Genomic DNA, 14,187 nt, shown 5'->3' with positions numbered 1-14,187 from the left:
TTTTCTTGATGAGTCTGCTTAAAGGTTTGTCCACTTTATGAATCTTTTCAAAGAACCAGCTTCTGGATTGGTTGATCCTCTGAATTGTTCTTTTTGTCTCTATGTCATTCAGTTCTGCTCTAATCTTGACTATTTCCTTCCTTCTACTTGCTCTGGGATTTATTTGTTGTTGTTTCTCCAGTTCTTCAAGTTGTAGTGTTAGGTCTTTTATTTGAAATGTTTCTATCTTTTTAAGGTAAGCCTGTATTGCTATGAACTTCCCTCTCAGGACCGCCTTTGCTGTGTCCCATAGGTTTTGGACAGTTGTCTGTTCATTTTCATTTGTTTCCAGAAATTTTTTTATTTCTTCTCTTATCTCATTATTGACCCATTCATTGTTTTCTCGGCTTTAGCGGCTGTAGTTTAGGGGTTCCTGTTTATGATTCAGACCCCGTTCTTCTCGGGGGGACGCTAACTGGCCGTTTCAATGTCCCTCTGGTGCCAGTGCCCGTGCGCACCCGGCCCACCCTCTCGAGCCTCCACCGCAATTCTCACCCGTTGGGATGTGTGAGAGTCGAATCCGCTGTCCGCGGCACCAAGGCTCCTCTCCCACTATCGCTCCACTGCTTTCCAGGTGATTACTCCATTATTTAGTTGCAATTCCAGTTTGGTTTTGGGAGGAGGTCAGCGTGACTCCCTTTCACTCCTCCGCCATCTTTTTCCTCTCCTATTTTTGTTCTTAATCTCTCTGATGTAACTCTAAAATGCTTCTCAATCATACACTGATCAGTGTGTTTGATCTTATTGATCAGTTTACTATTTTGGGGAAATATCTTTGTGATTTCTCTTTTTTTAAGTATATTTTAATGATTATGCAACTATAGTTGTGCCAATTTTTTTCTCCCTTTTCTCCCCCTCCTCCCTGCACCTCCCCTCACCCTACAACACCCTCCCCCTTAGTTGGTGTCTGTGGGTTACACATACAAGTTCTTGGGCTTCTCCATTTCCTATACTGTTCTTAACCTCCCCCTGTCTATTTTGTGCCTCCCTATTGTGCTTCTTAACCCTATACCTTTTCCTCCATTAACCCCCTCCACCTTCCCTCTGTGTGATCTCCATTTTTGTGATTCTGTTCCTGTTATAGTTGTTTGCTTAGTTTTTATTTCTGGTTTTTAGGTTCAGTTGTTGATAGTTGTGAGTTTGTTGTCATATTACTGTTCATAGTTTTGACCTTCTATTTCTTAGATAAGTCCATTTATCATTTCATATAATAAGGGCTTGGTGATGATGAACTCCTTTATCTTGACCTTATCTGGGAAGCACTTTATCTGCCCTTCCATTCTAAATGATAGCTTTGCTGGAAAAAGTAATCTCGGATGTAGGTCCTTGCCTTTCATGACTTCAAATACTTCTTTCCAACCCCTTCTTGCCTCTAAGGTTTCTTTTGAGAAATCATATGATAGTTTTATGGGAACTCCTTTGTAGGTAACTATCTCCTGTCCTCTTGCTGTTTTTAAGGTTCTCTGTCTTTAATTTTGGGTAACTAAATTGTGATGTGTCTTAGTGTGTTCCTCCTTGGGTCCAATTTCTTTGGGACTCTTTGGGCTTCTTGGACTTCCTGGAAGTCTGTTTCCTTCACCAGTTTGGGAGTGTTTTCTTTCATTATTTGTTCAAATAAGTTTTCAATTTCTTGCTCTTCCTCTTCTCCTTCTGGCACCCCTATGATTTGGATGGTGAAGAGTTTAAAGTTGTCCCAGAGGTTCCTAAGCCTCTCCTTATTTTTTTTGAATTCTTGTTTCTTCATTTTATTTCAGTTGGATGTTTATTTCTTCCTTCTGCCCCAAATAGTTGATTTGAGTCCTGGTTTCCTTCCCTTCACTGTTAGTTCCCTTTATATTTTCCTTTATTTCACTTTGTATAGACTTCATTTTTTCCTTCATTTTGCAGCTGAGCTCAACCATTTTTGTGAGCATCCTGATTACCAGTGTTTTGAATTCTGCATCAGATAGATTGCCTATCTCCTTGTCCCTTAGTTGTTTTTCTGGAGTTTTGATCTGTTCTTTCATTTGGGCCATATTTCTTTGTCTCCACACACCTGTTATGGTGTAAGGGGCGGAGCTTTAGGTATTTGCAGGGGCAGGGAAACCCACCTAGCTGTGTTGTGGTGCTGTCTGTGGAGAAGGGGTCAGAGAGGGAACAGTGTCGCTTGCTTGGCTCGCTGCACTTCCCGTCATTTCCCTCACTTCCCACAAGCAGATTGTGCCCTTTCGGGTGCTGATTTGCAGGTGGGTGGGTTTGTGTACATTCTAGGACCGTGTGGGCCTCTCCAAGGGACTCTCCTGTGAGACTGGGAGTTTCTCCCGCTGCTGAACCCCCCATAGATTTTTACAGCCAGAGGATTTTGAGTCTTTAGTTTCCTGCACTGAAACCCTGGGTTTCACAGTCTGTCTCACTCCCCAGTTTATTGTTCCTCCCAGCTTATCCACACTCAAATGTGGGATCCCCGGGGCGGTCCGCTGCTTTGCTTCCCTGCCTGTCCTCTGGGGGTGGGGCCCTCTCCATCCCTCCTACCAGTCTGGATGAATGTTTCTTTAACTCCTTGGTTGTTGGACTTCCATGAAGTTTGATTTTCTGGCAGTCTGGTTGTGTTTTGTTTTTAAATTGGTTGTTATCCTTCTAAAGGCTGTGCAAGGAAGTAAAGCATTTCTGCCTACCCCCCTGTCTTGGCCGGAACTCTAATTTTTCATATCCTTTTGTACAAGATATCTTGCATTCTGCTCTCATCAGGACTATTTGCCCTCTAGATCTGTAGGGTAGCTGCTGTCCTGGGATATCTCTACCATTGATCCCATATGGAATTGTCAGTCTCTCCATGAGATTTTCAGTTTTCTGGTGCCCATCTTAAAACTCTGGGGATATTAATTAAATCGTTTGTTCTACTTCCTGCATGGTCATGGATTTCTCCAAAATCCTTTATATTACTGCTCTGGTTTGGTTTATTTTCAAATTGAGATCTTCTGCTAACTTCTGTTAATTCATATTTGAATTTGGTTCTGAAACCCTGATTGACAAGATTGTGTTTTACGCAGCTTTTTGACTGGTGGGTTTCTCTCTGGTATGTCTGGACGAGATAACTGAAAAATCCCTTTTCTTCTCTCTCTAATAACAAACATTCTCTGCCTTATTGGGGAAAAAATGGAATTTGGAGTGAAGGTAGATAGGAATTCAATCCTAGCCTGGCCAGACTGTGTGATCTTGCACAAAATACTTTTCTTTTTTGAACCTTTATTTCATCTTTAACTTATGTAATAAATAATACCTATCTATAGGGGATATTTTGAAGAAAAAGAAGGTACTGTGCATGTAAACACCTTGAAATATAAATTTTTAAAGACATGTCAGAGGTAAAAGATTAAAAGGCTACATTTATATTGCTCTTTTTCAAATATACTTAAATATTTTGGACCCTAAAATTGCTGTTTTTGTCATTTACATTTTTCTGTGTTATTTTTCATGGTTCTCAAAGTTCTAATTTTGAAGAAAAATAGCCTATAAATGTTACTTTCCCTAAACTGGTCCTTGCTTACCACTAGACTAGTCTTTTCTGCTCCTTTGGCAGTTCATACATATCTAAATTATAGCACTTACTACATTATTTATTATTGATATATTTGTCTGTTCCCTGCACTGCTCTGTGAGTACGATGCATACAAGCTTTTTGTATTGTTCTCTGTTAGTGACCCCTGGAACTGTTTGTCACATAAGAAGCATTTACTCAGTTCTACTGAATGCATGTGTAGGTACATTAATGGGTGGATGAATAGATAACTGACTGAGGATAGACAGAATGTCAAAGTCTTAATACACAAGGCCTGTCAATACATAGGGCACATTTCCTTTTCCACTGAATTTATCAGAAACTGATACATTTTCTGGCTGTGATATTTTAAATACACCTCCCCTTATCATCATTATTGATATTTTATCAAAGGTGAATAGATTTATTTTAAATGTGATAGGTAAAGATTTCCTGATTTCTAAAAGTAATGTTGAAGAATTCTGCTTTGTGAGTAAGAAGATCTGTTTCTATGAATACAAGTTTTTAAATATGCACATATTTGCGAAATATTTCCAAAAGACGACCTTTGAGCTCATATACTTACGGGGACTTAAACACTATTTCCAGTGACTTTTTGGAGGGAGACTGGTATGCTATTTTCAAGAGACTTTTGTTTGTCCTCCTGCCAGCCATCCTAGGAGAGTAGGAGTCCAATTCGGAGCTTTTGAGGCTACTTTTTTCTTTTTTCTTTTCACGTACCTAAGGAGGAGGAAAAATGAGAACCACCAAACTCTCATTTGTAATTATATAGTATATTGTGAGTTTCACTCAAGAGTACTCATACGACTTCAGCTATTCATAAAACATTTCTAAGGTGGGAGAAGCAGAAAGAGAGCAGTTCTGTAACCTATCTAAATTATTTAGAGTAAGAAAGGATTAACGTAGCTTACTAAGAACCTAATCTTTGTCCCATCTTTTACAAGTGCATAGTACTTCATAATAAACGTTTTTATAATGGCTTTATTCTTAGTTCTGTTTTAGACACCTGTCTTTATTTTCTGGTCTCATCATTTTTATCTACTTCTAAGTTTATTGCCTGCTATGTTTTGAGCAACTTTAAATTACTTTAAATTCTTATTAGAATTTAGAATAAATAATCTATTTGAATGAACCAGTTGTCCCTGAATGATCATAGGCATATAATAAATATTTGTTGATTATTTCCTCATGGGTATAGGAAGCTTTCAGCATATTAAGGTCCTTTATTCTTTTTTCTCATTCTAGATCTCTAGCTAAAGGAAATAAGCCTAAAAATGGAAAATTTTTAACATACAAAGATGCCTACTACAGTATTATTTATAATAACTAATTTTTTTACCTCAGTTGTCTTCTCGAGTCCCTAAAATAACGGGAAATTTTTAAGGGACATAGACCCAAAGGACTAAGAAAAGAAGAAACAAGAAAATCAATATTTTGGGGGATGGAAATTAGAGGAGTGAGTGGCTACTGACCTAGAATAGGGTTTAGCACAACCTTTATGCTGAGGACCAGATAGTAAATATTTTAAACTTTGCAGGCCACATGCCACCTCCAGCTCCTCCTCCTTCTCTATTTCTCTTTCCTCTATACCTCTTTTATCAGCCCTATTTAAAGTATTTTAAAAGAATATAAAAACTATTTTTAGTTGGCAAGCAAGATTTGGCCTGTAAACCAAATTTGCCAACTCCTAATTTAGAAAACCCAGGGAAATTAAAACCAAAGCCATTCCATCATAGAATCATAGAAAAACTAAAGCCTTGGAATTGATGATACTAGGTACTTCTGGAAGTGCCTGTTCGGGGGTGTGGGTTGGAGGGGTGTTAGGGGATGGAGGGATTGAGCAAAAATGAAAAAGGACTTAAGGACATGGACAACAGTGTGGTGATTGCAGAGGGGAGAGGGGTATTAGGGGACTAATGGGAAAAAGGATCTGAGTCCTTTTGACCCTCATATCCCCTTCCTAACCTTGCAAAGCCAGGTGATTTCACCTCTCCCATCCTGGCAGATGATTGAAGGTTTATTTCCTGGCAAATAAGAATCATATATTCTGGACTGATACACCACAGCAGCTGAGAGTAAGGATTAAGTGTATGTTAATTAGGTAAGAGCCAGCCTTCTTTCAGCAACCAGAATGCTGACAGTAAAGCTTATTGTTTTAGACATGAGTTGAAATATTGCTCCACAGGAAATTGAACTAGACAAAAGGGGGTGGGTGGAAGTCTGTTGAAATGGTACAGTCATATCACACTGGCATGAAATCCATCTCTCAACAAATTCTGCCCATGTCTGTAAACCTTCCAGTATGCCTTTTATTGCCTTACTTTTAAATGTGAACAGCCAGTGATCATCTGACATTTAAGAGAAGTCTAATAAGGAAGGAAAAGACAAAAACAAGCAGAATAGTAGGAATTTGTAAGGCATAATACAAGGTGGAACTTACAAAATAAACAAACAACCAGTTAACTTCCCCAAAGAGGTAAGAAAGTTTACTATAGCCATGAAACAAGAACCATCTTTTCTTAAATATTGTTACATATATCAGATGCATAGGTTCAAGGTTATGACTAACTGCACATTTTTATGTGACTAATGTTAAGCCATAGCTTAAAGCCATCAGTTTGGTACGTAATGGTTTGTAATATTCGATAGTAAGTTGTATCTAACAGATACTGCAAACTCTGAAGTCAGCGTTGGTATAGTTTTATCTTTTGTTTTTTAAAAGATTTTATTTATTTATTTTTAGAGAGAGAGGAAGGGAGGGAAAAAGAGTGAGAAACATCAGTGTGAGAAACATCAGCCTCTTACATACACCCAAGCAGGGGCCCAGCCCACAACCAAGGAATGTGCCCTGATTGGGAATCAAACCAGCAAACCCTTGTTTCACAGGCTGGCACTCAAGCCACTGAGCCATACAAGCCAGGGCAGTATAGTAGTAGTAGTAGTTGTTGTTGTTTGTCTTTACTAACATTGAAGTCAGTGTTGTGTGGTTTTTTTGTTTTGTTTTCTTTTCATTTACTGTTGAAATGGCTCCCTCAACAAGCAGAAAAAGATGTGTAAGGTGGTAGGCATCCAAAACTAGTTGCTTCTCAAAATGTTTTTCCAAGTGTTGTGAAAAGTACTTATGCCTTGAGCATATTAATACTGTTTACAATGACTATTACAAACATTTTGCAAAGCCAGCTATTGAAGACTGATTAATTGATGTAAAGGACATTTTTTGGTTATATTTTTTGCAATATCCATGTTTCTGTTATTTGAAAAGAAAAATTTTTATTCTATCTGTTTTTATATTTCTTTGTTTAATAATTTCTAGGTTGTTAACTGAAAATAAATGTAAAAATTGTGTATTTTATTATATAAATATAATAAATGCAAATTTGTAGTGTTTTTAATTTTTTTCACATTTCAGGATATACTAGTAATGAATGCATCTCTCGAACACACGTGACCTACACTGTAATGTTTTTGACCACAACCTCTGTGGGTTTAAACAAGAACAGTGAATTCTTTTTTCATAAAGCTCTTAAAAATTAATATATGATAGCAGAAATTAAAAATGGAGTATTGAGAATTAAACGTAAAATTGATGAACTCTCTCAGAAACTAAAAAATAAAAAGACAAAGATGGAGGAGGGGAAATGAGGAAAAAGAAAATAAATTCAGGAGATTGTTTTTTCTTAGAAGACAGAACAGTGAAAACATAGAGAGGGCATTATCAAATAAAACCAGAAACTTTTCCAGAAGAGAAGGAACAAGGGTCCTCAGCACAATGGATGCAAAAAGACCAAGACCAAGATATATTTGTTGGAATTTCAGAGCAATGGGGGCAAATACTCTCCTCAGCTTACAAAGAGAAAAGGTAAATTGCACATGAAGATAACAAATTATAATGGCATCAGATTTTCAGTAACACTATAAGCTGGAAGATAGTGGATTGATGCCTTTAAAATTGCAGGGAAAATTGTTCTGTATTCAGACTAAGTACTAATCAGGTGAAGTTAGAATAAATATATTTTGTGGCAGGTAAAAATCTCAAAATATGTACTCTCTAAGGAATCTCCTGGAGTTTGTGATTTCACCAAAATGGGAGAGTGAACCAAGAAAGAAGATAGGATCTAAAGAATCCAATACATAATTGAGGGAAGTGTGTTTCTGGGATGATAGGATAAAGGAAGATGCCAATATGACAACTGGGGAACAAATCTAGAGAGCAACCACTCCACTTTACTGCAAGTTAGGAGGCTTAGATAAGAAAGGAGTCTCTAACACAAAGTCATAGTATGTATATTGAATTGAAGAGATCTATACTTGTAGCTGAATATAGGATGAATTAAAGGTGATTATGCAGAAAACAGAACAAATAAAAAATCAAGATATTTAACTCTAGGTGAAAATAAAGTTGTGTAAGAATGGAAATTTAGTCCATAGTGTACTACTTGGCTCAACAGTTATATTAGTCATAAACACACAAAATTATTGTAACTTCCAGTATAAAATATTGGAAAGGGAGAAGGAAGGGAAGTATATTTGTATAGGAGAGGAGAGGATGGGAATTAATGAAAGAGATTGGAATTCACATCTTCCATTGTAAGACAATAGACAGTGCCTAAAAACTGAAAAGGAAGTAGCAAGCTGTTAACTGGCATAAAAAAAAACCTTCCAGACATATAGAAAATTATTTTAAGAGTTTATTTGAGTCAGATAGAATACACCTGAGAGCAAGATCTCAACAGACTAATAAAAATATTTTTGAGAATAACAGTTTGCAGTTGCTTTTATATATTTGAAGTTAAGGAAGGAAGGAAGATTGGATTATGGGATAGGTAAGATTATGTGTTTTCTTTAGAAGGAGCAGTCCAGAAGGGGGTTATTTCAAAGGTGTGTTGACCTAGTTGCACAGAAACAATGGACCTGTGCTTGCTTAAGGCAGAGATAAGCCTTTTAGTGAATGTTATATGCCCAGGATGTGACTACCCGCCATGATCTGCCCTGTTAGGAATTTATGATCATATCACTCTCTGAGGTTACTTTCCATAGAACCCCCCTTTTTTTGTCCACAGTATGTTAATTAAGTATATGAAGATAAGTATCTTTTGTAGCTTCCTCACCTCTCAGCCTTCAAGAACTGAATAGATTTAGGGCCCTTCTCTGAATTAGGTTTTGGCTTAAGGAAATGTAGTGGCTAGTTTGATTGCCTATTCAGACCACTGAAGTCTTCTTCATGTCAGTAATGATGCTGTTTCACTTTCTTATCATTTGTGTATTCACTGGGGTAGCATTTTGATTTCCTTCAAGAACTTTTTCTTTTTTGTGTGTTCACAACTTGGCTAACCATTTGACCCAAGAGGGGTAGCTTGCTTGCTTCTGGGTTTTCTACATGCCTTCCTCACTAAACTTGATTTCTAGCTTTCAATTTAACGTGAAAGATGTGCAACTCTTAATTTGAACGCTTAGAGGATTGTAGGAATATTAATTAGCCTAATTTCAATATTATTGTGTCTCAAGGAATAGGGAGGTCTGAGGAGAGGGAGAGAAAGCAGTCAGAACACATACAACATTTATCAGTTAAGTTCACTATCTTATTGGGCATGGTTTGTGGCTCCCCAAAATGATTAATCATAACATCAAAAAGCACTGGTCACAGATCATTATAACAAATATAATAATGATGAGAAAGTTTGAAATATTGTGAGAATTACCAAAATGTAACACAGACACAAAGTGAGCAAATGTTTTTGAAAAAATAGCACCAATAGACTTGCTTGAGTCAGGGTTGCCACGGTCCTTCAATTTCTAAAAAAAAAAACAACTATCAGCGAAGCAGGATAAAGCAACATGTAATAAAAGAAGGTATGCTGTATTTTCTAAGTACTAGAAAACACCACAGTTATTTGTTGGGAATGCAGAGACAAAGACTTGATCCAGCATGAAGTTTATGGTCTAGAATAGGGTGATAAATATGTTAATATTACTATAATATAGATTTACATATAGTGTGATAGAACACAGTAATGTCAATGGAAAACAAGAAGAGATGGTAAGGGAGTGTAAATAACAACACTTGACCACTTATGAGTGAAAAATAAGAGGCAATGATGACTCTCAGCTTTCTGGCTTCAGTTACAGGTGCCTATCACTGAGAATGGAAATTGATGAGAGATAGAGGGTGCAAGTTTAGTGAACTCTGGGACCTATTGGCTTCAGATACTGTATTGAAATACAATTATATTCAGTTGAATGTATCCAATGAGCATTTGGATATTTGGGTTTGCCTCTCAGAAAGAGTGTTGAGAGAGAGCAAGAGAATGAAAATTAATGAACAGATTGTGTAACTGTTACCACATTCAAACAGAGTGGGTGAGATTATCAAAGAGCATGACTGTAAAGGAAATAAAGAGGATGAGAATTTAGGTTTGAACAGTTGTTTTTGTTTTATCTGTGTTTCCTTTATTGCCATTTTTTTAAGGTGAAATAAACATGAACTGGAAATATTGGCTTCTAGAAGGGAACCCATCAAAAAGAGGTTGAAAATATATAAAGGAAGAGGCTAAAGAGTAACACACAAAAGAAATGATGACTAACTGGGCAGATTCTGGTTTTATGGAGCCCAAAGCTTACATAATTTGGTGGGAGGGGAGAGGATATCTTCAGAACAATTTCAAAGTAATGAATACAAAGTTAGATATAAGGCCTTGTAAGGGGATTATGAAAATGAGGGGCCTTGAAATTTAAGTTACATTAGTTCTAAGTAAATCCATGTCAGTTTATGATAGTTTAAATTCCTGAGAGATGGGGAAAAGAAAAGAGCATTGATAATACTATCACCCTGAGGCAGAAGGGAAATACTTCTTTTGACATGCCCTCTAGAATAGAGTTGAACCTTGAATAACATGGGTTTGATCTACCAGTGTCACCTAGCACACACACAGATTTTTAAAAAATAATATAGTAAGTGGCATTATCCTTACGATTTTCTTTTTTTCTTAATCATTGCTTATTTTTCTATTACAATTGACTTTCAATTTTCTGTTTGTTTCAGGTGTACACCCCAGTGATTAGATACATAACTTACTATGTGATCATCCTAATAAATCTTGTACCCATCTGAAGTCATACGTAGTTATTAAAATATTACAGACAATATTCCATGCTGTATTTTACATCCCCATGACTATTCTGTAACTACTAGTTTGTTCTTAATCCCTTCACCTTTTCCACCCATCCCACCAGTCCCCCTCCCATCTGGCAACTGACAAAGTGTTCTCTATCTATGAGTCTGTTTCTGTTATGCTTGCTCATTTATTTTGTTTTTAGATTCAGTTGTTGATAAATATATATTTATTGCCATTTTATTCTTTTTTTCCCTTCTTAAGGAAGACCCTTTAATATCTTATGTAATACTGGTTTAGTGGTGATGAACTCCTTTAGCTTTTTCTTGTCTTGAAGGCACTTTATATGTCTTTCTATTGTAATCCATATCTTTGCTGTGTAATGTAGAGTAATATGATTGCAGGTTCTTGCTGTACATCACTTTGAATATTTCTTGTCAGTCCTTTGGCTTTCATAGTTTCTGTTGAGAAATCAGCTGCCACTCTTACATGAGCTCCCTTGTAGGTAACCAAATGCCTTTCTTTTCCTGCTTTTAAGATTCTGTTTGTCTTTAACTTCTGGCCTTGGTGTCAGCCTCTTTTGCTTCATCTTGTTTGAGACTCTCTGCATTTCCTCTACTTGTATGTCTGTTTCTTTCATCATGTAGGGAAGTTTTCCATCATTATTTTTTCAAATAGGTTTTCAGTTTCTTACTCTCCCTCTCCTTTCCGGTACCCCCCACCCCGCAGTGTGAATGTGATGTGTTTGAAGTTATCCCAGAAGCTCCTTACACTATCTTCATTTTTGTGGATTCTTTTTCTTTTTGTTGTTCTGAACTGGGTGTTTTTTGTTTCCTATTACAAATCTTTGGTTTGATTCTTGGTTTCAACTACTCTACTTTTGATTCTCTGTAAATTCATTATTTCAGTTAGTGTATGCCTCATTTCTGACTCTTTCTTTTTTATGGTTTTCATGTCCTTTTTTATACTGTTGAAGTTCTCACTGACTTCCTTTACTCTTACATTAAGTTCACTGAGCAGACTTATAACCAATGTTTTGAACTTTGCATCTAGTAGATTGCTGTCTTCATTGTGCCTAGTTTTTTTTCTGGACATGGACATTTGTTCTGTTTTTTCATTTGGACCTTTTTTTTTTTTTTTTGGTCTTCTCATTTGACATAGTAGCTAAAGCTGCTACATCTCACAAGTTTGGTAGTGTAGGCTAATGTAGTAGCTATCCTGTAGGGTTCAGTGGCACAGCCTCCCCCCATTCACCTGAAATGTCACTCCAGGTCTGCCCCCTTGCCACCATGTGGACTGTGTATGCCATCCTTATGTAATTGAGCCTTGTTGATTTGGCATGTCCAAGGTCAGCTGCCTGACCAGGAATTGGACCCTCAACCTTTTGATTCACAGGATAACACTCAACCAACTTGAGGCACACTAGCTAGGGCCCTTGAGTATATCTCTTATAGGGGTGGTTGGGTGGTGTTTTGACATGGTTTGAAGCTGTCCACCAGGTATACTGGCTCTGGGGCCTCCCTGGAGGAGCAAGCCAAGGTCAATTGCTGCTGTGTATGTTCTGCCCAAGGCCATTTTGCATGAGCTACAAAGAGATCTGCAGATGGCTGGTGCTTGTCCTGACCTTGGGGAGCCTGGGAGAGGCCAAGCTGCAAATCAAGCTAGCTACTGCTAGTGCTGAGCCTGAGGTCACTCAGAAATACAGGGTTCCCTGAGGGCAGATGCTGCTTGTTTGAGAGATTTTAAGAAAGTCTGAAGCATGAGCCAAGACAGGTCATTGGTATGGCAAAGCCACTTGTAACAGCATGGGTAGGCCCACAAATATGGTGGGGGGGCAAGGTCTCAAGGTATCACTAGGACAAGGTGAACAGTGATCCAGGTTGATTGAGACTCAGATATGGCACCCGCCTGCCAGCTCTCATGGGGGAGTCTCAGAAAAGGAACAATGGCTCTGCCAATACTTCTGTCGGGGAGAAAGCTGCCCCTTCTCCAGCATCTCACCATGATGCCAGACAATTTAGTTCTTCCCCATATGTCCCTGGTGTCTTTTGAGCTGCTGCCCCATCACTGGAGCTATGAGAGAGTAAGTCCGAGTAAAAATCAGTCCCTGTGTGGGCCCTTTAAGACAAAATGCCTGGGTTCCTGTAGCCCTCTGTCTCACTCAGTCACAATATTCACTGGTTTTTACTGCCAGCACTTATGGGGACTTCTCTTTCTGGCACTGGAACCCTGAGCTGGGGAGCCTGGTATGGGACTTTTAAGTGGAGACCTCCACAGCCCTGATATTTCTCCAGTTTTAATCTGCCACATGTGGGTGTAGTACCAGTCCATTCTGCGTCTCTGCCTCTTCTACGAGTCTCAGTGTGATGGCTTTTTTAAGTCCTTAGTTGTAGGACTTGTTCCATTCAGCTAGATTTTAGACAGTTCTGAATGATGGTGGTTCTGTAGTTTGGTTGTGATTTTGATGTGGTTGTGGGAGGATGAAAGTACTGCATTTACCTGTGCTGCCATCTTGACTGATCCTTAATGATTTTCTTATTAAAAGTTTTTTTCTCTAGCTTACTTTATTGTATAGAGTATATAATATACAAAGTATGTGTTAATTGACTGTTAACGATAAGGTCAACAGTAGATGATTAGTAGTCAAGTTTTGAGGGAGTCTGAATTTATACATGGATTGTCAGCTGCTCAAGGGGTTCGCACTCCTAACTTTTACATTGTTCAACAGTCAACTGTATACATTTTACGAGTCCAGGGAACTTGTTATTCTTCTTCATTGATTTGCAGAACTTGGAGCAGTGCTTGTTAATAGGTTCTCAATAAATTGTTAGAATGTATGATGAAAAGGGAAGAAACTGATGAGATTTAGTGATAAAATAACCTATCTTAAATTTCAAGGAGGAAATTCCTTTGAAAGTAGGTAAGATTATCAGGTGGATGAGGACAATGAAAATGGAACTTGAAGGCAGTAATCATGACTTAGAAGAGATACCATAAAGAATGGTGGCAGAGTATAGATGAAGCAGGAGGATGTTTGTTATCAAGAGAATGGTTGAAATGGTACAGTTTCTCAAGGGCCTAAATCTTCCTACTGTTTAATGTTGCAGATAGTGAAACTGTTACTTCGTCATGGTGGAAATCCATTTCAAGCTAATAAACACGGAGAGCGTCCAGTGGATGTAGCAGAAACAGAGGAGTTGGAATTACTGCTAAAAAGAGAGGTGCCTTTATCTGATGATGATGAAAGTTACACAGGTTTGTTTCAGATCATTTATATTCAGCTGTTTGTTTGACATGTTTAGTAGAACATTCTACTTCTACTTCATGATACATAAAATGTTTGAGTACCTTAGAATAATGCTAGCTATCTAGTAAGAATGGTGAATTTAGTAACCATATCCTCTGTATAAATGGAGTCATGATGCCATTGCCCTATTTTCATGATTTTTTTTTTCCCTATAAATTGCTGTTACATTCAAGCCCCATTGCAGAACTTGTCCC

The 14,187-nt window shown here is 37.7% G+C and overlaps 1 protein-coding gene across 4 annotated transcripts in view; it reads left to right on the top strand.

The window, feature by feature from the left end:
• The window catches only part of ANKRD12 (ankyrin repeat domain 12), a 140,935-nt gene that overhangs the window by 85,589 nt on the left and 41,159 nt on the right, over positions 1-14,187 (top strand). For all 4 annotated transcript variants that reach the window (XM_054587368.1, XM_054587367.1, XM_054587366.1 and 1 more), the window contains one exon: positions 13,794-13,941. In XM_054587368.1, the coding sequence (XP_054443343.1) occupies positions 13,794-13,941 (148 nt within the window). The remainder of the gene's footprint in view (positions 1-13,793; positions 13,942-14,187) is intronic.

Source organism: Pteronotus mesoamericanus, unplaced genomic scaffold (genome assembly GCF_021234165.1).
Source record: "Pteronotus mesoamericanus isolate MK-2021 breed Mesoamerican mustached bat unplaced genomic scaffold, CSHL_Meso_final scaffold_118, whole genome shotgun sequence".
Classification (NCBI taxonomy): domain Eukaryota; kingdom Metazoa; phylum Chordata; class Mammalia; order Chiroptera; family Mormoopidae; genus Pteronotus; species Pteronotus mesoamericanus.
Note: the sequence above shows the minus strand (reverse complement) of the source record. Positions and strands in the feature narration are given on the sequence as shown.